The 24,577-nt window shown below is 43.0% G+C and overlaps 1 protein-coding gene across 2 annotated transcripts in view; it reads right to left on the reverse strand.

Moving 5' to 3' along the window:
• The window catches only part of HIPK2 (homeodomain interacting protein kinase 2), a 216,836-nt gene that overhangs the window by 45,820 nt on the left and 146,439 nt on the right, over positions 1–24,577 (reverse strand). The window contains exons 3-8 of one of the 2 annotated variants that reach the window (XM_089527934.1): positions 19,617–19,740; positions 17,047–17,166; positions 15,337–15,423; positions 13,962–14,146; positions 12,465–12,627; positions 9,858–9,984 (exon numbers count right to left, since the gene is read on the reverse strand). In XM_089527934.1, coding sequence (XP_089384060.1) covers positions 9,858–9,984; positions 12,465–12,627; positions 13,962–14,146; positions 15,337–15,423; positions 17,047–17,166; positions 19,617–19,740 — 806 coding nt within the window. Of the gene's footprint in view, positions 1–9,857; positions 10,081–12,464; positions 12,628–13,961; positions 14,147–15,336; positions 15,424–17,046; positions 17,167–19,616; positions 19,741–24,577 lie in introns of both variants that reach the window. The other variant, XM_089527933.1, reaches the window with a different exon arrangement.

The raw sequence follows: 24,577 nt of genomic DNA on the forward strand, positions 1-24,577 counted from the left end.
AACCAAAATGGAGCTAAAGAGTCATAGGGTATTTGTGAAATCCCCTCCAGTGCATCTTGGGCTGCATGCACAGTGCAGAAATAATTCAGTTTGACACCACTTTAACTGTCATGGCTCAGTGCTATGGAATCCTGAGAACTGTAGTTTGCTGTAGCACCAGATATCTCTGACAGAGAAGGCTTAATGTTTCACAAAACTACAGTTACCAGAATTCCATAGTATTGAGCCATGGCAGTTAAAGGAATATCAGCTTGGATTATTTCTGCAGTGTGGATGCAGCCTCAGATGAAAAATACAAAAATGTCCACCGAGGTAAGATTTCTTAAACAGGCAGTGGTAGTTCTGTGTAAACTGGATTTGACCATACCTCTAAAAAGATAAAAGTCCAACAGGTAGGTTTTCAATAAACCTGTGACTGCCAACAGGATGCTTCCAATATGCCCCATCATTGTAGCCACTGGCTATTCTGACTGGAGCAATGAGTGCTGTAGACCAAGGTTGAGAAGACAACTATATATCATGGATACATCACTTTTTAAAAGCAAGGGCATATACAGAAGTATTTTTAATGACATTTTCTCCTCCTCCTCCAAATCTACAAAGGCCAAAGTCTGTGTACTTTCAAGCAGAAAAGCACCTTCCTGTTTGAGTTGGCACCGAACAGCTGGGAATTAAAAAGGTGTGCATTAATTTCAATTTAACTGGAGGTTTTTATTTGTGTGTTTGTTTACTATATTTTTAGATTGCCTTTAAAAATAATGGCCCCCATGGTGATAATGTACAATAAACACTAAGGTTGAGCCCAAACCTCTCAGTGGAGACCATTTGACCTTGCGGAGGCTCAGGTATGTGTGTTACAAAGCCGTGCAGGCAAAAATGCCATTGTTGGCATTTGTAACAGCCAATGCCATCCTCCCCATCCCTTTGGAGATTTCTCTGGCATTATTTTGTTTTATTTGTTGTATTTATATCCCACCTTTCTTCCAATAAACTCAAAGTGGCATAAATGGTTCATCTCCCTGCAGTATTCTGACAACATCCTTGTGAGGCAGGTCAAGTTGACAGTAATCCTGTGAGGGAGGTCAGACTGAAACGATGGATGAGCTACAATACGTCATGCAGTGAGCTTCAAAGAAAAACAGAATCACAGAACTGGGAGGGACTACAAAGGACCATCCAATCCAACCCCCAGCTGTGCAGGACTATACAACTAAAGCACTTCTGAGAGATGGCCGTCCAAACTCTGTTTAAAGACTTCCAAACAAAGTGAGTTCAGCATCCTCTGAGGTCATCTATTCCACTATCAAAAAGCTCTTTTCGATTTTTAAAAAAGGTCTTCCTAGTGTTTAGGTACAATCTTTTTTCTTGTAACTTGAATCCACTGGTTTGTGTTCTAGTCTCTGAAGCAGCAGAAAGCAAGCTTGCTCGATTTTCTACTTGACATCCTGTCAGATATTTAAAGATGGCTATCATGTCACCTCTTTTCTTCTCCAAATGAAACATACCCAGCTCCATAAGACACTCCTCATAGGGCTTAATTTTCAGATCTTTGACTATCTTCTTTGCCTTCCTCTGAACAGGTTCTAGCTTGCCATTATCATTCTTGAACTATGCCCAGACACAATATTTCACTAGAGACTTGCACCCAGATTTCCCAAGTTCCAGTCCAACATTGTAAGCACAATACTACAGGATCTGAGGGGATTTGTGGGGAAAATATGGAAGCTCTAGATGACAGTTGCTAAGAAGAATACTACTCCACTCACTTCCCTTTAAATCACTGAAATATCTTCTCGCAGTTTCACCACCTTTATGTGGTGCAGTGACATTTGGATGGAGCACTGTGGCTCAATCTTAATAAGAAAACCTACTGAAGCAATTCAAACTTAAAATGTAAGTCTAAAAATAAAGCTGAAATTCAATGGGCAGATAGTCTTAACTCAAACCAGAACATTCAAAACAGTGCCAGAATTACCAAAACAACAGCAAAAGTAACTTGCTTAATTTAAGTGCAGAATGAATGCAAAAAAGATATGCTGTCATTCCATTCTGAGACTTCAGCAAGACAGGACACTAAATAATCATAAAGCTGGAAAATACCTCAAAGGTAATCTAGTTCAATCCCATGCCAATGCAGGAAATCTGTGTTTACAGAATCTCTCACACAGGTCCATTCATCAGGGGAAAAAGAGAAGGAAGAGAGGAAGAGGAAAAGAAGGAGGAAAAGAAGAGGAGGAGGAAGAGAAGAAGAGGAGGAAGAAGACAAGGGGGAAGAGGAGGAGGAAGAGAGGAAGAAGTAGAGGAGGAAAAGGGTAAGAAGGGGAGGAAGGAGGAGGAGGAGGAATAAAAAGAAGAAGAAGAAGAAGAAGAAGAAGAAGAAGAAGAAGAAGAAGAAGAAGAAAGGCAGAGAGGAAGGAGGAGGAAGACAAGAGGGGAAGAAGAAAAGAGAGGAAGAGGAAGAAGGGGAAGAGGGAAAGGAGGAGGAAGAAGAAGAAGAGGAGAAAGAATAGCAGGAAGACAAGAGGGGAAGAAGAGGAGGAAGAAGAGGAGGAGGAAGAGGGAAAGGAGGAGCCCTCGGAGCCCAAGAAGGGAGGGAAGCCTCCCCATGGGAAGGCTTCTTTCCCCGCTTGGGCTCCAGCCAGGGGCCCGGGCCGCCCTCGGAGCCCAAGAGGGGAGGGAAGCCGCCCCATGGGAGGGCCCCCTTCCCCCTTGGGCTCCAGCCAGGGGCCCGGGCCGCCCTCAGAGCCCAAGAGGGGAGGGAAGCCGCCCCATGGGAGGGCCCCCTTCCCCCCTTGGGCTCCAGCCAGGGGCCCGGGCCACCCTCGGAGCCCAAGAGGGGAGGGAAGCCGCCCCATGGGAAGGCCCCCTTCCCCCCTTGGGCTCCAGCCAGGGGCCCAGGCCGCCCTCGGAGCCCAAGAGGGGAGGGAAGCCGCCCCATGGGAAGGCCCCCTTCCCCCCTTGGGCTCCAGCCAGGGGCCCGGGCCGCCCTCGGAGCCCAAGAGGGGAGGGAAGCTGCCCTATGGGAAGGCTTCCTTTCCCTCTTGGGCTCCAGCGGCGGCAGGACCGGGCTGGTCCTCCACACCCCCACAGCTCTTAAAGGGCCAGGGGCAGCTTGGAAGCCAAGAGGCCTCCAGGCTGCCCCTGGCCCTTTAAGAGCAGTGGGGGCGAGGAGGACGAGGCTTGCCCTTGTCCTCCTCGCCGCCGCCGCTGCGGAAAAAGCGCTGGGGGCAGCCTGGAGGCCTCTGGGCCTCCAAGCTGCCCTTGGCCCTTTAAGGGCGGTGGCGAGGAGGAGGATGAAGCCAGGCCTCATCCTCGCCGCCGCCCTTAAAGGGCCAAGGGCAGCTTGGAGGCCCAGAGGAGGAGGAGGAGGAGGAGGAGGAGGAGGAGGAGGAGGCCTTGGCGGCAGTGGCGGCAGGACCGGGCTGGGGCCGGTCCTGCCGCCTCCGCGGGCTGCATACAGTCCGCGGGCCGGGGGTTGCCGACCCCTGGGCTATATGATTATCTTCCAAGAGTGCTTTATTCTTGCACACCAATAGACCTTGTGATCCCTTCCAACTTTATGATTCCATGGCCTCAATTCAACATCTTCCCAGCGTAGTGTAAATATCCGCATGTGGACTTAGGCTACACTGAGGTATATACTCCCCCCCACACACACACTTACTGCAAATCCCATGCAGCTGCCTCATACAGCCATTCAATGCTTCAAGGCAACCAGGAGGGAGAAGCAGCTGGCTACTTCCCCATAGCAGGACACACAGTGATTACAGCAGCACTGAGACCCCGAAGGGCCTTGGTGGATCTCAGCAATGATGTAATCAATTCTCAGCTGGTTATGGGAAACAGCCAGACACCACTCTGATCCTGCCTGCTCGCGATGAAGCACAGAATGGCCAAACAAAGCAGCTTTAGGATTTACAGCAAATTGGAGGGGGAGCTCTGGGTGCTGCAGAAGAAGAAAATGAATATTAACACACACACACACACACCCAGCACCTGAAAAGGGACATGGGCACACATAGGGGACATTTAATGAGTGTGGATATTCCTAACTGAATCCCAGCCTACTATTTGCCTCAAGGCAGGGATGGGAATAATGAGACCCTCTATATGTTGTTGGACTTCAACTCCCTATATGCCCCAACCTTGGTTAGGTTGGCTAGGGTGGATGTGAGTTCTACTTTAATAACATATCAAAGGTAACCTTGAAAAGATTCCCATCTGTGATGTCCAGCCAGGACTGTTTGAATCTCCCCCTACATTTTTTTTTGCATATTAGTTCAGGCCATAGTATGTTTTAATATAGGAAATGTTCATTGTATTAGTTGTGGGAGGAGCTATCAGATCCCCTGCATTTTTCCAGGTTTGGTTTGCCCCTTCCCAGCAAGCTCTGTTTTAGCTAGAGGCTTTTAGTTTTAGGCAGTCTTTGCTGTGAGTTTGCAGAGAGCTGTCTTTTGGTGGCAAACAGGCCCAGACAGCCGGAAAGGGCATTTATTACAAGTTAGCCAATTTAGTTACCAGGAACAAGTTAGCCAATTTAGTTACCTACATCAAACAAGTCAAAGAAATCAGGAGCTGAAAGACCCTGCAACAGCTCCATTGAGTGAGGAGATCAAACCAAGATCAAACCCAGAGAGATGACACCTTGAAGATTACTAAAAATAAATCTGTAAAGTATCTTTTATTTCAAGTTATCTAGAGCTGGGGAGGAGAAAACTCTTTACTTTTGTTCTTTAAATTAAATTTCCCCCTTTTTTGAACTTTACATTCAGTACCAGAGCCTTTTTGATTTCACCAGGGTACCAGCGTTGCACACCCGAACGTGCCATGACCTTTAACTGGGTGTGTCTTCACACCATCCCTTCGTTAAGAAAACAAAGGCGCGTTACAGACCGCCTGTTTGGGGCGGCCTGTATCCGGCTCTTTCCCCACCGGATCGGGGCCTCAGCTGCCACAGCGGCAGCCTCTGAGGCCCCGATTCGCCGTTTTCCAGGCCGCTTCCCCGTGGCCTGGAAAGGGGTGCCCTTGGGGCTTCATGCCCCAAGGATACCCGACGGTGGCAGGGACGCTGAGAAAGAGGCCCCTTGGCCCCTTTCTGCTTTGCGTCGCTGGTGCAGCTGTCTGAAGACTGTGCCAGTGACGCAAAGCTGGAAGGAGCTCCGAAATGGAGCTCCTTCCGGCTATACGGAAAGGGCGCCACAGGCGCCCTTGCGCGGCACCGGGATGTCACTTCCGTGCCGCCCCATTTGGAGGCGGTGCAGTGGTGGCATCCCCATGGCGGCGCCCATGTATAATGGGTGCCGCCATTTTGTACGTCCCCAGGAATGGACGCCCTTTCCTAACCCTAGTACGTCCTGGGGACGTACTTTACACCTGTCTGTAATGGGCCAAAGATCCAGTTTTACTGAGATCATCGCTGGGAAAAGAAAAGTTAAATTTCCCCTCCTCATGTACTACAGCAGTAATGAAAATTGCATCCTTATATACCTGTGGTGGTGGTGGTAATTAACAACAACAGCAACTCCTACTATTACAGATACAATTATCATCATCATCATCATCATCATCATCAGTATTAGTATTTGTTTCTAATGCTGCATTTGGTATTTTATCATCATGCACAGTTTCACCATGTGCTGAATTTGTATGTGTTTTGTTTTGTTTCGGACAGTTGTTATCACCTCTGAGCTGTTAGGAAAAGGTGCAGTAAAAACTAAAGCAGCCACTGAATTAAGAAATTAAGACCGTGCTACTTTCCAATAGTGCCATAAGATAGCAGCTGAAAAAGAGACATTGAGTTTAGGAAGCGGTGCCTGTTGCTAAAAGCCAGGTTAGAAATTAAGACTCCAGCTGTCTGTCATCCTTTTGGCTGCCCTGCTCGCTTTGTGCCTTTTGAGCTGACAAAATCATTGAGGATAAAAATTTGCCCAAAATAGTCAAATGCCTTTTGTAGCTTTTGTAAATAAGACTCAGGGGACTTTTCAGGATTTCACCCTCAAGCTCTTTTATGTTATTTTAACCCCACATGAAAAGGATAAAACGTCTGCTGCACAGCAGTGCACTGAGACATCAATATCTGCAAAGAACTTTAATATCTTTAGGTAAAAATGACAGAGAAAGAGGGAGGGATGAAGCCAGGTGGCAGTGGCTCAGGCTTTCAGATGGCAGCTGAGACCAGGTGTGTGAAGGCAAGCACAGCTCTTGGGAAAGAACTGCAAGCAGGATGTTGAGACACAGGCTGTCCCTATCTCTCAAAAAAACAGAGAATGAGATGCCACTGAAAACTGCCAGTGGTCTCACTGTATTGTAATCCAACCTATGCAAGAGAAAACATGGTATAGTTGTTAAAGTGTTGAGTTGGGACTCAGGAGATCCAGGTCGTACACAACCTCTCTCTCACTCAGTCCCATCTACTTTCACACCCTAATTCTGGAACATGGAAATGGACTCAGAGATTGAAGCAGTGGACCTGCTGAGGCCTGCTACTGAACCAGAGCAGGAGGAGATTCCAGAGCCAGGAGGTTCTGCTCGCAGAGTCAGACCAGAGTGTAGCACCAGCTCTGGCAGACAGTTCTGCCCATTCAGGTACAGAAGACAATTTACCCCAACCTACCTTTGTCAAGTGGAGGCAACAAAGGAAAGGATTAGGAGGTCTCAGAAAATGTATAGGAAGCAGCAATTAATTAAGCAGCTGCTGCATTAAGATGCTGAACTATAAATTTGCAGCCCTGCTCTCCAGAAGCTTTCTGGGATTATCTGACCTACCTGGCTCCCTGTTTTGTTCCTGAACACTGTGCTTGATCTGGACTGTGTTGTTGACTCTGGATACCATTTACCTGACTTGGATATTGTTGAACTCTCTTGCTGGACCTGAAGCATGTGAATGAACTTTGTCTGGGATTTAGGGCTTTTGCTTGCTAAATAAAGTAAGTGCTGACCTTTAAGTTGCACTGTTACTGTGTTCATTAGCTGGTGTCACATCACTGCCCAGACTGTATTTGAACAACTACCTTGCAAGACTGTTGGAAGGACAAAGAGGGAGAAGGAGAGTCATGTATGCCACCCTGATTTCATTGAAAGAAGGTGAGCAGTGAATGTGGAGGAGGACAGACAAATACTATATTGATTTTACTGGATAACAGGTGGGATAGAAATGTAATGAATAATCAATGCTTCCAGCCAAAACCCAACATCCAAATGATCTGCAGCAAAAGGATGGTTCTTGGATGCAAGAGGATAGTTCTTGGCCTCACTGTTACCAAGCAAAATGGAAGTTACTAAATATTCTAAGAGTTCACTGGTGAACAACTGTGGTCCTACAGATTTTTTTTTTTTTTTTACTGTGACACCCACAGTCCCTTAACACTAGCTAAACTGTTTAAAGTGGATTACAGTTATATGCCAAAAACATCTGGCAATCCACAGTTGCCCCACCATTGCTCTAAATTAGCAATCTGATCAGGGAGACAGGCAACTATTTTTTTTTCCAAACATGCCAAGGACTGGCATTAAATTTATGCCAACTGTTCCTTTTTTTCCTGGAAACTTGTCAGGGACCGGCAGCCAATGGCTCTGGTCCCAAGGGCCACCACTTTCAGTAACACTGCTCTAGATTCCATATTTTTGAGAGCACTGAGTGGGCCAGAGAGTTTTACTAGCATTCTTCTCATGTGTACCTCCCATAGCTAGTTGTGATTATTTATTCAATGCTTTTCTCTCAAGTACGGGAACTCAGGGCAGCTTACAAAAATTAAAACAAATGCAGTGGGGAAAAATTACATGTGCATAAAAACATACATTGACCAACATTCTGCATGGTGCTACAAGTGGAACATTCTGCCAAGCCTCCCTCTTTGGAAGATGCCACTGTTTTATTACCTTCAGATGCAGAAACCAAGACAGATACTGCCTGATTGTCCCCAACAATATTCTGGCCACAAAATGTCTGTGGAGGCAGGGCACTGGTACAAGAGAGGTAGGATGCATGAACAGTGGTGTTGCTGTGTGTGTGTGTGTGCAGGGGGTACAAACTGCACCAGGTGACATCCCAGAGAAAGATGACACTTGGTTGGGCCCTCCTCCCCCTTCAGTGCAGGAGGTGTGAGTACACACTCTTCCAAGCTGCTCCACTACCAAGCTGCCTTTTTGGGGAAGAAGCCCTGTGACAGAGCAGCAGGAGGTGCAAATACACACCTTCCCCAGATGACATTGTCCACACCAGGTGACACCCTAGCTACTCACACCACTGTGCATGAACAATGCATCACTGAGTGAAGGAAGTGCTGGATGACTCCTTCCACAATGAACAAAAAAAAAAAGAAACACACAGGTGGCATGCCTATGTGTATCACCAGCATCTGGTGTATTCCAGTCATTTTGCTTTGGTTAAAATACAATTATAAAATTAAAAATAGTTTACAACAGGGTTCTGAGTATTATCAAAGATGATCACAGAAAATGCTATGTTTAAATGAATCAAGGATGAATCTATTAGATTTGCTTGCTTGGGTCTCGGGCACTAAAATTCATCTGCTACTTGATCTTTTAAACTTGAGATCACAGAACAAGGATAGGCAACTCATAGCCCACAGAAGTGTGCGCACAAACACACACACACACACACACACACACACACACACACAGAGAGAGAGAGAGAGAGAGAGAGAGAGAGAGAGTTGTCTAAATAGCTCTCATCCTACCTAATATGCTGTTGATATCAGTGATGCTGATGCCATACAAAGAAGAACAATAGCAAGAGACAAATCTTGCTCTTGTCCACATTCCCTTTTCCTTTTAGAAGGAAAGAAGATACTCTGTCACGAGGAAGAAAATGCTGTATGGTGCAGAAAAACACTCAGTCACTCTCCTACACCTCTTGAGAGCTATCAGATTTGCTGCTTAACTGTAATGGCAACTGCAGTGGCTCTAGAAACCTTGACAGTATCTAGAAGTTGTAGTGGTAATACAACAGTTCAGCAGTCAGTCCCCCACATAAGGAAGTTGCCTGCCCCTACTCAAAAACCTGAAAATGCATGCAAAGTAGATGTTCTTCCTTGAGCAATGATCCCTCTGCCATTAACCCAGAGGCAGGGTGACCAGATATCATAACCACAAAGGAAGACAAGGCACTGCAAAATGGAGGACATTCAGGAAAAATATAGGACATCACAGAATAAAAACTAAAGCACTAATGTATATAAATTCATTTGATATGGTTTACTTACAGCTATATTACACATACTGTACTCACCTATATGTTTGGATAAACCTATCTTTGTTAAAATACCTTGTTGGCTTGCATGATACTTATAGAACTCTTAGCAAGACAAATGCTTAAAATTGTACTTTACTGGCAATATACCCCTGACTGACCCTACATTTAAATTACTCCTTTCATTTGTCCATTCTGCTAAAATTAAGGGGGAAAAAACCTTTCAACATTTGCACTGTAACATTAAGCACCCCATTGCCTAACATGTTTGGTGTCCTTTTTCTCTCCAAGAACAAAACATGCCTGTGCTCTAGGGGCAAGTATTGTCTGCTTGCAGCTGCTCCTAGGAAAAAAGAATTTTAGAAGGATCCATCCTACCCCCCTATTTACAGCAAGGACAGGCTGCCAAGTAGATGAATTTCTTAAAGGGGAAGAGCAATTGGCTTCTTAGTCATGCTCAAAATGGAGGACATCTTGGCATTTTTCCTGGACAAAAGATTGAAAGGAAGGACATGTCCTGGAAAAGGAGGAATCTAGTCACCCTGCCCAGAGGCAAGTTTCTTCTGCTCAGTTTCCAGGAGCCTTTCCAATGAGGGAAGAAAACAAAGGGAGGACCGAGAGGGCAGTGGCCAAGCTTGGTTCTTACCTTGAAAGCCTGGAGGACATACGATGAGGGCTTGCTGGAAGGGATCAGGACGAGCACATATCTGCGCCGTTCCTGTCTGCAGGGGGACACTCCTCTGGGCCACCGCGGCCATGGAGGCTGCCGAGGGCTGGTAGAGTGCAGATTGGTAGTTTAGTATGGAGACCTCAGGATTGGTTAAGGAAATAGTGGCACTGGTGGTGGAGGTGGGAGCCAGGGTGGTAGCCTAAAGGAATGGTGGGATTTAAAATAAAATAAACACAAAACATGAAGGAAATGGTGATGTCGGAAAGACTAGCTTGTGCGTTTTTTAAAAAAAATAATCAAAATAAAACAAACTGATTTTAAAAAGAGGAAACCAAAGAAAAAGGCCAGAAAGTAGAAGGGAAGGGAACACCGGGGAAGGAGGACATGATTTTTTTTTTTTAAAAAAGAAGAAGCTAGGTAGGGATACATAAGGATGAGGTCATGGTACATCCCATTTATTGTTGATACTGACAGTATGCATTCTTTGTCTCTCAAACACATACACAAATACGAACATACACATGCAGCTCCCCAAAAGATAGTTTATAGCATCAAAGTTGGGACTGTGTCAGAAGCACAATTACTGCAATTCCTGTTTCTGAATCATGAAAGAGAGAAGGAGGGAAAGAAGGAGAAAACACAAAAAACAAGAGAGAGAAAGAGGGAAAGAAGCTATATTTCTTGTCTGCCAATTTCTAAGACAGTAAGACAGTCTGATTGACAGTCCCAACTAGAGTAGACCCAATGAATCATATGTTGAATGGTAAGTCAACACTCACATAAACCCCACTGATTCAATGGGTTTACTCTAGATAGGAATTACATTTGGATTTAGTGGGAGGGATTCGTTTTTTATCTCTGTCACAGATTAGAAATAATGCAAGTGTGTCTTCCTGTAGAGGAGAGGACTTGACTGTTCACCTGGGGAAAAATAAAGATGTTTTATTCCTTGATGATACAATGCACATGTATGGCTCAATCTGTACTTGGTGACTTGGCTCACTTTGTTGAGTAACTTTCTCAGCAGGTACCCCGATCCTGACTGAGGCTGTTGTGCCAGTAGTTTCCATTGGGGAAAGCTCCCATTGGTGTGACTGAGATCTTTTCTCCAATGCAAATTTAGGGGTGTGTGTGTTTTTTGGGGGGGAGGGAGCAATTGGGATCGGGATTGGGGGTGGGTGGGTTAACTAGTGGGTGCTGCAGTCTTTAGCGCTAAGGAAATTGAACAAAAAGGACAAAACCACTTTCTGAAGCAGCTCCTCAGCATTTGGAATTTACTTTGTAAAAAACCCATTACTCCTGAAATGGATGGGAGCTTTCTGCTCCATGCAAATTTCAGTGGGGGAGCATCTATGTTTGTGAATGTATGGCACACACATAGATGTGAAAAAGAGAATGAACAGATGAATAGAATATACATGTGTGTATTTGATTATACACAGATGGAAGGGGATAGTGTGTGTATACACATGATAGATATGTCCCCATTTGTTCTAGACATGCACTATGCTCCTAAACCAGAGGGTATGGGCCTTAATCAGGACAAACTAAGCTTCAGTTTCTGCTTGCCACAAAGCTTCCTAGGCACTCTTGTAACACTTGCTATCCCTGTGCCTAACATACTTCACAAAATTCCTGAGTGATACAAGAAGTAACCATGTACACTATCCTGTGCATCTTTGAGAAATGGTAGGAAAAAACCAAGTACTGTACAGTCACCCCTCCTAATGCACGGATCTGAGATCTGCGTTGTTGGATATGTGCGGAGAGGCAACCTCTGCTATTTGCAATGGCGTGCGCGCCCAGGGGCACGCTCCATTCAAGCCTATGGGGCTTGAATAAGCGCAAACCTCCATTTTTGCAGGGGGGTGGGGGAGTCTGGAATAGATTCCCCATGAGAATGAAGGGCCAACTGTATAATATTCTCAGTCATGAAGACTAGAACCTTGCTTTTCTTTACGGAATGAATGAATAAATAAAAACAGATTCAGAAGATGCTGGATTCCATGTAAAATGCTAACATGCTATGGGCGGGATACAAACCGCCATATAGTACGTATTCTATACGTACTAGGGTTAGGAAGGGGCGGTGCTTCCGCACCCCCCTAACCCTAGTACGTATAGAATACATACAACATGGCGGCGCCCCTTCCACATGGGGGCCGCCATGTTTACGTACTGGACGCATAGCGTCCAGACGTGTCGCGGTGCCTATGATGTCGCGAATGCGCCAGTGGCGCCTCGCGACGTCATAAAGGCACCGCAAAAAGAAGCTCTGAAATGGAGCTTCTTTTTTGCTCCGCGCGGGAGTCGCACGGTTTGGCTGCTGCAGCTCCCGCGCGGAGCAAATGGCGCCGGTGGGAGACCGCCGCAAAACGGCGGTCTGTATCCTGCCATGGTCTCACAAGTGAGAGAGATATTCATAGCACTTTTTGTTGAATAAAATTACCCAAGCTGTCAGGTTCTCAGAAGCAGGTAATGCAGAAAAAGAACTTGAAGAAACTGTCCCTTGTAAATGATAAATGATCAAGCATATGCTCACCCACTCCTCACCTCACGCTATACAACATTGTTTTCTCTCACCTGGTTATGAACTGTATTGAGCTGGTTATTGAAGGTCATGGTTAGGTTGGTTGATGTACTTGGGGCCACATGGGTGATGAATGGAGTCTTGCTCTGGTTCACCGTATCATACATGTTCACTCGTCGCTTGCAAATCTCCATGTTTTGGAAACAGGATTTGACACTGTTCGTAGAGAAAGATAATATAAGGAGTGAACAAAACAAAAAACAAAACAAAACAAACCCACCAATACTTGTCTGATCGCTGTAACTTAATTTTGCCACTGCCCTTCTATACCACAAACCTAAAATAGAATGATAGACATTGCTTCTTCCTAGGAAACAATGGGAAATATAGATTTGATCAAGGGTAGTAAGGACCAGACTAGTTTTTACTATAATCAAACTACACTTTCCATGTTTCTTTAAGGAAAGTGAACTGGTATAAAACCAATAGTAAGTATGCAGTGTTAATAGATCCTAAGGTTCAAAGCTGCTAATTAGTAAATTGTCTGAACATAATTGTGGAAACATCATGATACAGTATTGCTTTTTCCCTATGCAGTCTCAGATTAATGTTGCTATTTTGAGTTTAAACCTTAATATCAGCCAACCTTGAAATGACCTTTTAAATTTAAACATCCCCTACATGTCTCATTCCTGAACCATACAATGGACCTGTTCCAGAGATGTATTTCTGCTATGCATGCAACAAAGAGAGTAATGAGTAAGGTATTATTTGTTACACTTCAAAAGAAATGACATCACTAGTCATTACATTCTTTTCTTTCTTTTAAATTAGCATTATTATGGACTGGCATTCTCTATAGTGCATTTCTTTCAAGCTCTGGCTGAAAATGTGCCCCACTACCCTCATTGTTGTACTGAACAACAGAAAAGTTGTACTGAATATTACAGAAGGGAGGTACAAAATTTGTGGATGCCATTTTCAGCTGCAGCCCTGTATCCTGAATATGATGTATTCCGCATCTTAGAAAACCCCCAAGGAAGATGATCCCACTACATCAATTTTCTTAGCAATTTTCTAATGGGCGTCTAGGCCCACCAGCTCCAGGCAACGAGATATTTATTAAGCAGGGGAAACAATTAATTCCTGTCTTTTTTGTTACATACCTCTGTTCATCTACCTGTCATATGTCATTTGGTGAAAGTGAAAACCTACCACTTCTAACAGCCAAGCAACTGCTGAAGAAACCATGGAAGCAAAGAGGTGGGGGCATCATAAATATATGAACATCTGACTGATTCAAAGCTGTTGGTAGTTGTCAAATATCAAAATATTCTTGCCAAAACAAAAGCTTTCATGTATCCAATTTCTACTTGTATCCACCCCATTCAGATACCACACAAATTCAAACCTTTTGGGAGCAGATATGGTAACCAACCCAACATTACATTTGGCAGTTTGCCAATACAGACCTATATAACCCACATTCTACCCCCTGTCTAAATTTAAATCTCAAATCCAAAGCAGAGAGTGAAGGGAAAAAAACATACTGGGAACTATGAGGGAAATCAAGTAGGTGTGTCATGGTGACAAATGGGTGGTTGAGTGTTTCAATCGGTGTTATCCTCTTATCTGCGTCTATCGTCAACATCTTCTTTAAGAGATCAATGAACTCCCGCCGGTCTGCCTTTTCCACCAACATATCACTTCCTTCCAAGTCTGTGGTCATATTCACCTGGAAGTGAAACTACATTAATAACAAGTCCATTTTTCTGGAAAACCTATGTAGTAATTACACTACATTACACTCACTGGCCCTGCCCTACATGCATTTTTGGCATTTCCTGGGAAAGAATGAAGACTCTTGCAGAGTCTATTTGCATATAGATTATACCTGGCTAAGCTCTCTCACTAGTTATCCCAAATACATATTCGTCAAGGGGCATGATACTACCTCCTTCATTTGAATTAAATATAATGTGTGATCAGTCATATGGATACTCTGGTTCAAGCCTTCGACTTTACTCTGGTTCAGACTTTTTGGAAGACTTTCTAAACCAACTCATCTGCTAAATAACTCAAACAATTATTTGCACATCGTAGAGGATTGTGTGGCAGGCCTTCAGGCAAGGCAAGGGAATGTCAAACTCACAAGCCTGCAGAGTTTCCCTGTCTGGCCTGCAAATATTCCTGGCAAAGCTCCTTTTTCTTTTGTCCCCTAACCACACGACTTCCCAGCTAGATGGGAAAGGACTTCCTGCTATCTCTCCCTGCTAACTGGAAATAGCACAGATTCCCTGCCAGTACTGATGGAGTCTCGTGATCAGGACTCAACTGGCTTCTGCAAAGTTTGGCTGAATGTGGAGTGGAGCAAGTAGGCATAGTCCTATGACCCCTTTCCATATAGAGTGGCTCCATGCAAAGTGTATGTTAGTTATATTCCATCTAAGCCTGTAAGATCAAACGGTTTGTAAGAATTTTGCATAGAATGGAGTGTATGCTGATATCATGTGATAGGTTCCGTACCCTCCAACTGTACCAATGTGGCAAGGTCAATCCTGAGGAATTGTCTTACACCCCACTTTTTCACCTGCGTTAGTTTTTTTTCTCTCTCTCTCCAACTTTCCCCCTTTGTCCTCAGCTTACTTTAATTGCTGCAAACTGAATTCAAAGTGTAAAACTATTTTGTGCTCATTAACTCAGCTGGGGGAAGGGAGTTTGTGTTTGAAATTTTGCTCTTCCCTGCAGAGTGATGAAAAAGCAAACTGCTGCAGCTTCTCCTAGCCTGTGTGTTAATAACTTTTGTTATCTTAACTACACACTTGTGTTCCATTGCCACATGTCCTGGTTTACATCTGTGAAATGTTGAAGGGTGTGGGGTTTTCTGCCTGGAAATTTCTGATAGATCTTCAGCTACTTTCTTACCTGTGCCATATCATCCAAACAGTTAAAAATATACTTTCTTGCTTCTTTTGACTTGATTCCCGTCTCTGCCTCATGATCATCTGGCGTCTGTTCAGAATCAACAAAAAGCCAATTAGTTACAACTTGATCTTTATGTAATGTTCATGACTACTTCAGATGGACACTACAAAACCTACCGTATATACTCAACTATACATTGACCTCATGTATACGTCGAGGGCAGGTTCTGAGGCCAAAGTTATTGATTATGATACGACCCATGGATAAGTCGAGAGTAAAACCTAGGGCTGTATAATAAAGGATGAAGCAAAGGAAAGTAACGCCAAATAACTTACAAAGTTTCAGCAGGCATAACTGTTTGTGCTCACCCTAAAGGCTGGATGGATGAGAGAATAGAGGGAGGTCAGTGCTTCCAAGATAGATTGCACTCTTGCTTTTTATCAGGGGATGACACCTTTTTGATACAGGAGTTAAAGTAGAGTACTTACCTTGATCCATGGATACGTCGGCTCAGATTTTTTGGGTCGTTTTTTTACTAAAATTTCTAGACTTATACATGTGTATATACAGTACTCAAAATGCCTCTGTTGGCCTAGTTCCAAAGAAACATTACATTGTTCTCCTTAGATGACAACTGCATGTCAATGAAAAATCTATGCATCTTTCTGAACTACTATTCAATTTTCAGCAATTTGAACAGCAGCTTAAGTACTCTTAAAGAACTGGTGGGACACCTGTAGCTCACAGGCCTCATATGGGCCATGGAAACTTCTAGATCTAGCCAGTGAGAGAAAAGAAAGAAGCAAGAGGAAGACAGAATGTGGCTTCTGCCACGCCTCCTTTTAACTTTGACCAGAACCACCTATGCCATGGGGTCCTACGCAAGCAAATGTAGCCCTCAGGATATAACATGTTCCCCATTCCTATCATAGGAAGAAACAGTAATATGCATTACCAATTCAACATTTGTGTCAAATGTTGTTAACATTATTCTGATGGGCACAGCAGTGAGATGGATACAATGTCTGGGCATGTGGGCTATGGATTGACTTAGCTCATCAAATGGCTTTATTCACATCAGGTGGCGATGGCAGAGCTACCATAGTCCACAAAAATGAAAGCAGTATTCCACAGAATGTTGGAAGGGATCACAGGGGCCATCTTGTCCAACTCCTGCAGGAATACACAACTAAAGCACTCTTGAAATATCCAGTCTCTGTTTAAAGACCCTCAAAGGAGAGTCTGCCACCCCCCAAGGCACTCTATTCCACTACTGAACAGCTCTTACTGTAAAGTTCTTTCTAATATGTAGATGGGATCTCTTTTGTGTATTGATCCATAGTTTCTTTCCTCTCGTTAGCAAAATTAGCTATGAGCCATGGAATCCTCAAGGCAAATAACACTTCTAATATGAGTTCACTAACATCCAAACCCACCCCAAAAAGGAGATTAGGAGAGACCTGTATGCAGTTTACTATGAGGTGCCCTTTTCATGAATTTTCTTCTGACCTGAAGCACAGAAATTTTTGTGCATATCCTGTCCAGTCATGTTCTAGTCATTTAAGACAGCCAAATATTGATTAATGTTTTCCCCCAGCAACTGTATATCAACCCATAGTCATGCTTCCAGTATGTTTACTGGGAACACTTCAACATTAGGAAACATAGACATCCAGTGGAAGTAGACTAGATGGAAAAACAGCTTCTTACCTTTAGCCTCCACAGTGGATATGGTGAGTCTGTATCCCTGTTAAAAAACCTTGTTGTCTTCGTCCCTGCACTTAACAAATATTCAGCTGGCAAACCCTGTGTCTGTGAAATGTATCGGATCTGTAAAGAATGAAAAATCTACATTTATCTAGAATCTATGTCATGGGGGTGAGAAAAGATGTTTACAGCAATAAATCAAAGAATAAGGAAATGGAGCAAGTGCACAGAATGTTCAACTCAAACCAAGGATTTGTAAAAGAAGGCAAATGCCTACAGACCTTAACCATTAATCATATTTACTATGTATTAAGTAGTGAAATAACTAGTTGCTACATAATTATCTTTCGTTTTGCAGCTAAACTGCATCACACTCCTCTGCCAGCCTTTGAAGCCTATGGACATGCAACACTTTATCCACAGACTGTAAAGATAAAGGAAGAGCAATAAAGGTGTAAGAAGAAGGCATGTTTGCCTTAAGGGTGTGCTTTATTACCAAAAGAGCTCTTTACAACTTTGGCTTTGATCCTCAAAACATTAATTTCAAGAGAACTTGTTTGAACAAGATAGTCTGAGGGTCGAGTTGCATCTCTGTGTGTGTGCACGCACACACACATGTACATATGTATGTGTGTTTTAATTCAGCAATTGTGGAATATAGTTTTCCAGTCCTAATTCAATTCTAGACGCTGGCAACAGATCTCTCATAAGAACAGACAACTCTATATTTTGTGAGAAGGTGTGAGGTTGTTGGCTAGCCCAAAGTTTGTCAAAAGATGCTTCCTGCCAATCCACTGAAATATATTTACTTTTTTGTTATTCTGTTTTTACAGCCTTAGTAATTTGCTGCTTCCTGACACAAACTAATACTATGCCTGTTGAATTTTGGGATATTCTTTCTCAGCCTGAGAAATGTGAAAGTCTATGAACTCTTGTTGTTTCTTCTTCTCCATTAGGCTCTGTTCTCTCTGGCAGATGGTAAAGGCAAACTCCACAGTCCTTGCATTATTTAACCAATATGCATGTGCTGATACATGCTATGTTGCTGGACAAAAGGGGGCTGCTCTGTTCATTCTCTCACCAGGCCTCCAACTATAGAGATTTATATCTATTATTATTATTATTATTATTATTATTATTATTATTATTATTATTATGCTTTATTTATATAGCACTGTAGATTTGCACAGAGCTGTACATACAAAAAATAAAATAGATACGAGTAAGCCTGCCTATGGCGTACAATCTAAGAAATAGTAATTCAGTACATAACAACACAGGAAAGGGTTCAATAAAACAGGAAAGGGTTCAATAAAAATCAAAAATGTCAAATAGCAAATAATAGTCATGCAATGCCTAGGAATGCTTCTCTGAATAGGATGGTCTTCAACTCAGTTTTGAAACTAGTTAAAGAAGTGGTGACTCGTGCAGCTCATGGGGGAAGTGAGACTCCTGACAACCCACTTTGTCAGATCAACTAAAGACTGCAGATGAATAATGAAAAGCATGTCTCAGGATTTAAGAGATAAAAACATTAGCAAGGATGCAAAGAGTAAAAACAATTAACAGAAGAGAGAGGAAGAAGTCTAGAGATGAAAAATGATCAGTGACAGCTGGTAGGTCTCATGTCAGTCAGTGGCCAGTCTGCTCTGGGATTTAGTCCAAATGTCTTCTAGGGTTTAAAGTCATTTAAAGACTGCTTCTCGAGATATTTGATGGGAGTGGCCAGCAGAACTTTCCCCAATGTGTCAGGGATCAGTACCACATTTATGCCCATTGCCTACAGTTGCTTCTTTCCTGTAAGATCACCAATGGCAACCAATGGCTCATGGTCTGGAACCAGTCCACAGAACATCACTTGGGGCAGCACTGCTTTAAAATTCATACTAAAACCTGGAGCAGATTCATGACCCACTGATATGGAAGCCAGCAGCTGCCAGTGAAAAACACAAGACTATCTTGGTCCAAAACTCAACTGGTTTTCCAGTCTATCAATGAAAAGGATACATAGAACATACCAAACACATGCTAAGAGACAAAGGAGCATCCTTTGATGTTTTTGCTACAATTCAATACCCTTCCATACCCATATAGAATCATGGTCAAAGACAGCTTTCAGTATGCAATGAAAATTCCAGCTTTGGACGTTATCAGACAAGGGAAATTGGAAGTATAATCCAATGGCAATCCGAATGCAATCATGGGGTTTAACGTTATTGCGTGATAGACTACCACACACAATTTCAGGCAATGGGAAGTCAGTCCGAACGCAATCATTGGGTTTCACGTTATTGCATGATAGGTGATCATATGCAATTTCAGGCAATGGCAAGCTATTTTCGGGCAATGGGAAGTCAGTTCGAACGCAATTCGAATTCACGTAAATTTGCTGAACTAGCAAATTCACGTGAATGCGTTCTGGCCCCACTTTCTTTTCATTCGAAATTAAGAGAAATTCCTCCCGTGTGATAAACTCCTATGTGTTACTTGTCTTTCTTGTTTGTCTATAGTTCTATGAGAAAAAAGGTAGCTATGATTCTTGCTGAAATCACAAAAGTGCCAACAATACCAACCTGATCATACTCTGAAGCTCCTGGATATAAAGGCCAGCCCAAGAAGAGTTCTGCAATGACACATCCCAGAGACCACATGTCAATTGCTTCACAAAAGGGTAAGCCAAGGATGATTTCGGGGGCTCTGTAGGAGAAAATGAAGACAATATCAGCCATTGAAAATATTAGCCATCTGACTAAAAACAGATATATATATATATATATATATATATATATATATATATAGAGAGAGAGAGAGAGAGAGAGATTGCTTATTTTTGCACCAATATCAATACGTACAACTACCCAGTGCTTTAAGGGACAGATGTTTTGGGCATCAAGCAGAATTACAAAGATATAGCTTTCTCTATCAGAACACTGCCCACCGGGGAAAATGTCACTTGTTGATTTTTGTCTGTTACGTAGTTAATAATGGAATGGAGCATCTGTCTGGGGGGGGGGGAGGGGAAGGGTGTGAACTTCAATAACCATCTATCTCTGCAACAGGGGCATTTCCTACTAGAAGCAGAGCTTTTACAGTTGTAGCCCTAAGCTGTAGCACAATCTCTGTTTTAGTTCTTAGGCTTATTTCAAATGTGGTACTCTTTTGTGTGGGCCCCTTCTCCTCAAAACTTGAAATGTTATTGAATGTTCAGCAGGTAAGATTTCTAAGATATCACCATACCTTGAAAAAAGAGAAGCCCAAGAATCCAATCCCCTGACTCTTAATTTGATCTAAATTCCGTCAAAGCTGGTGCTGAGCCTGCCTAAAACCACAACTATTTTACAGCATGTATCACTTATTTTTACTTTCAGGTAGATTTTTCAGCTTGCCATTTTGGGTGGCTTGATGTGTGTGTGTGTGTGTGTGTGTGTGTGTGTGTATATACATACATCCCCACCCCCACATAACCTCTATGGAAAGGAGCAAGACTCTTTGTGCGCTGTCTGGAAAACACATCCTTCTGATGTAAAATAATCAATATGAACATCCTGTAACTATCCATTTGATCACTGTTTGGATCTCAGAAGGGAATAGCACAGCTTTCAAGAACACAACACAGCATTAGCTTCAAAAGGAATCATTCACATTTTTGCCAGCCCCTTTCTGGGAGAATGTGCAAAAACTGCAACAAGATCCAACTCTCCCCCACTCCACAACTACAAAATTATCTGCTCATCTGACAGCTTATTTGACCACACATACTTACACAGCCAAAGCTGGTGCCTAACACCATTTCAATTGTAACATGGCTTTGAAACAACATGTTCTCCTGGCATATCAGTGTAACTATGCAGAGCAAATTTCACAGTCTGGTGTCTGAGAAAAGACACAGATCATCTTAAGCCTGGTTTCTGCAGAGCTTCCATTTGTATTGTTGTGGTTACTATATTCATTTATATCCCATCCTATCTCTAGAACTGGGACTGGAGGCGGCTTACAGAAGCTGAAACAAGCCTTACTAAAACCCAAAGATAAAAGCATTAAAATATGTTTAAATGTAATTAAATGATTTATAGAATTAAAACACTTAAAAAGACATGTACATTGTAAGGCAAGAATAAAAATAACAGAATGGCAAATAATTAAAGGCCCTTGCAGTCAGTTTTCAAAAACCTGTTGGAATAAAAAAAGTTTCCATTTGTCAACAGGTGGAAATAGGCAGTGAGCCAGTCGGATTTCCCTAGGAAGGGAGTTCCACATCTGGAGGAGCAGCCATCAAAAAGTCCCTGAGGACTTCGCCTGAGGGGTGGTGATGAAGATGGGAAGGAGAATCTGAGCCAAATTTCTGTTAGCAAGAGATTCTGAATAACTGAGACCAAACTGAAGTCATGGCAAAGTGAAACTTTACTTAAGTATGGAGTACACATAAAACACAGATGCACATTATCTAGCACTGAAAGAACACTTTTCTCTTTCTTCATCCAGAAAGCAGAAGTTAGAGAATCTTCCAAGTTTCACTTAGGAACATGAGATGCTGCCAAGTCAGATCACTCACCCACTTAGTCCAAGATTGTCAACTGTTACTGAAGTGGCTCCCTGAGTTTCAGGCAGGATTTTTTTCCAGCCATATCTGGAGATCCCTAGTTTTCCCTGGTGGGATGCATCCACACTGCAGAAATAATCCAGTTTGATACCACTTTAATTACCATGGCCCAAGCTATGGAATTCTGGGAATAGTAGTTTGTTGCAACACCAGAGCTCAGCTTTATTTCTGCAGAGTAAATGGAGCCCCTCATCTTCCAACTTTGTTTAGTTTATAAAATCAGACGAGATCAGTGTGTTAAGGGTGGTATGCTGGCAGGCAACATCATCTATTCTTGTCTTCAAATATGTTAATTCTCTGGATTACTCCTGCTATCATCAGTACCACCACAATCATTACCACCACCATTATCAAACAACTTTCTTTGTACCCTGCCTTTCCCCCAAAACTGGGACTCAAGGGCACCACATGTGTAAGTATGGCTAAACTCTAAGAACAATTTAACACCCACCACAGTTTTTGTGGATGTGATCTATGTAATCTAAATTTCCAGTGTGGCCTCAATAAACTCCAGCCGTTCTGCTCAGGGTATGGAACATACACTAGAAAAGGAAGGTCATACTACAAAATACAATCAGAAGACTAGTTCCCACTTCTGAAGTAGGTAAACACCTTGAAGCTCTGAGTATTATTAAACTGAAATCTTGTTTACACAACCCTGTTGGACCTGGGCATATGTGAAAACTGGGTGGCTGAAAAATGTAAATTCAGTTTTAGCAGAAACTACATTTAAATCTACCATTGCATCACCACATGCCCCTTGTTTTTATTTAAGACACTCAAACTATGTCATAAATACTGTACAATAAAACTAAAGATTCCCAAATCCACTATGGATAACATGGGATAGTGAAGAGTTAAAACTGTCTTTAGACATCTCAGATAGTTGTGAAAAAGCAGCTGCTATTTTCTTCCATACTGAGCACTTGTTTTCTATATTCACTGAGCAGCCAGGGAAGACTTGGATCAAAACTATTATGATGCTACTGGGATTTGGTGCTTGTTCTATCTAGTCCCCTCTTCCCCTTGTAACCGAAGGGTAGCAGGATTTCCACCTTGGCAACAGTTGTCTCATCTTGGTATGGGAATGCTACCATCACCTTTCTGAAGACACAAAGCAATCAGGCTGAGACATTCAACTCCCTGTGTCGAGTCTTCTGTTTCCCTGGTGAGAAAACCTTGCTTTGAGATTGGTTGAGATTGGAGATCTGTGCCAATGTTCCACCTGCCTCCAGCAAAATATTTACTTTAGTGACCCTGCTCTGTGGCAGGGTAATTTCATTGTCTGGTGTTTCTGTCAGTGAAATAAATTACTAGTCTAGCTGACCGCCTCCTTTGCCCACACATCACAAGCCATTAAAAGCAACTGCAAGACACTTTGAAGTTTCTATAGCTTGGCTAATTTGGGAGGCAGAATCTTGACTTCTTAAATCTGCCTTGGAATAGTATGTAACACCTGCAGAGGTCTGCTGAATTTTATTGGCTCATCTCTCTTCCTACTGGGCAGCTATGAAAAGTTTTTTTTAAAAAAAATCAGCACAAATCCACACTGTTAGGACCCATCTCTTACAAAAGACTGCATAATGGATTTCTTTTTAAAGTCAGGTTCCAATGTTATTGTGCTTTTCATCAAGGAGGAGTCAGATACATGTAGCAATCCTGGATGGTTTAGGTTTTCCCCCCTCACTGCAAGGTAACATGTTTCCAAACGTGGGACCATAAATACAACATAGTCACTAATGATGGCTGAACATCTGCTATCTTTATGAGACTGATATGCCATTATGCTAACTACATGCAACAAAAATATGCAAATTAGCCATGGACCAAGGTATACTCCTGATGGGACTTTATTGGCCATCCAAGCTTCTCACCTCTGACCAGAAATCAGTTCACGGGCTGGATGTCATGGCATCTTGGTTTTATCTCTACTTTGAAAATGGTATTTGTCTTGACACCTTCCTAGCTTTCCAGCTTAGCCTTTTAACCCATTTTCCAGGGGCTTGGGATTTTATAAGTCAAGCAGAGTTGAATCACAGCTGCTGAACCTGATGAGTGAAATATTTAATAAGAAGAAACGCTCCCCCTTTCCAGATTTTGTACTCTCATACTGTTCACAGTATGCATTTTGCTAACTTTTTTTTTTTTTTTTTTGCAAAGCTGTGGCAGTTGTTGTGAGAAGATTTGGTTGGAAATGGGAAAATCAAGTTAAATAGGATGATCAGCAATTATACTAAGGTGGTCAACTGTGGGAGGGTAGGAGACCATGCTGGACACACAGGAGACCTTGCAGGGGCCTTGCCCCTCTGCCCCCCGCCTCTCTCTCACACACAGTTTTTGTCTCCTAAATGCCCCAAAGACACTCTGGAAACAAACTGGCTTCAGGGTGGGATACGGAGTTGAAACTGCCATGGTCGCTTTGGTTGATGATCTCCATCTGGGTATTGACAGGGGAAGTGTGACCCTGCAGGTGCTCTTGGATATCTCAGTGGCATTTGACACCATAGACTACAGTATCCTTCTGGAACACCTGAGAGAGTTAGGTATCGGGGGCACTGTGCTCCAGTGGTTCCGTTTCTACTTCTCAGGTAGATTCCAGATGGTGAGGCTGAGGGACAGCTGTTCTCGTAAAAGAGAGCTGACATCTGGCGTCCCTCAGGGTGCCATTCTGTCCCCCATGCTGTTTAACATTTACATGAAGCCACTGGGACAGATCATCCGGAGACATGGTGTTATCAGTACGCTGATGATACCCAAATATGTTTCTCTATGATTCCAACTCTTGCAGTGACCAAAGATGGCAACTCTCCTCTGAATGCCTGCCTTGAGTCAGTAATGGGCTGGATGAGGGAAAACAAACTCAGACTGAATCCAGAGAAAATGGAGGTACTAGCGATAGGATGCCTAGGCCAAGGCAGGGAAGTTTGCCAACAT

Source organism: Sceloporus occidentalis, unplaced genomic scaffold (assembly GCF_023333645.1).
Source record: "Sceloporus occidentalis isolate IW3139 unplaced genomic scaffold, rSceOcc1.0.p SCAF_5, whole genome shotgun sequence".
NCBI lineage: Eukaryota > Metazoa > Chordata > Lepidosauria > Squamata > Phrynosomatidae > Sceloporus > Sceloporus occidentalis.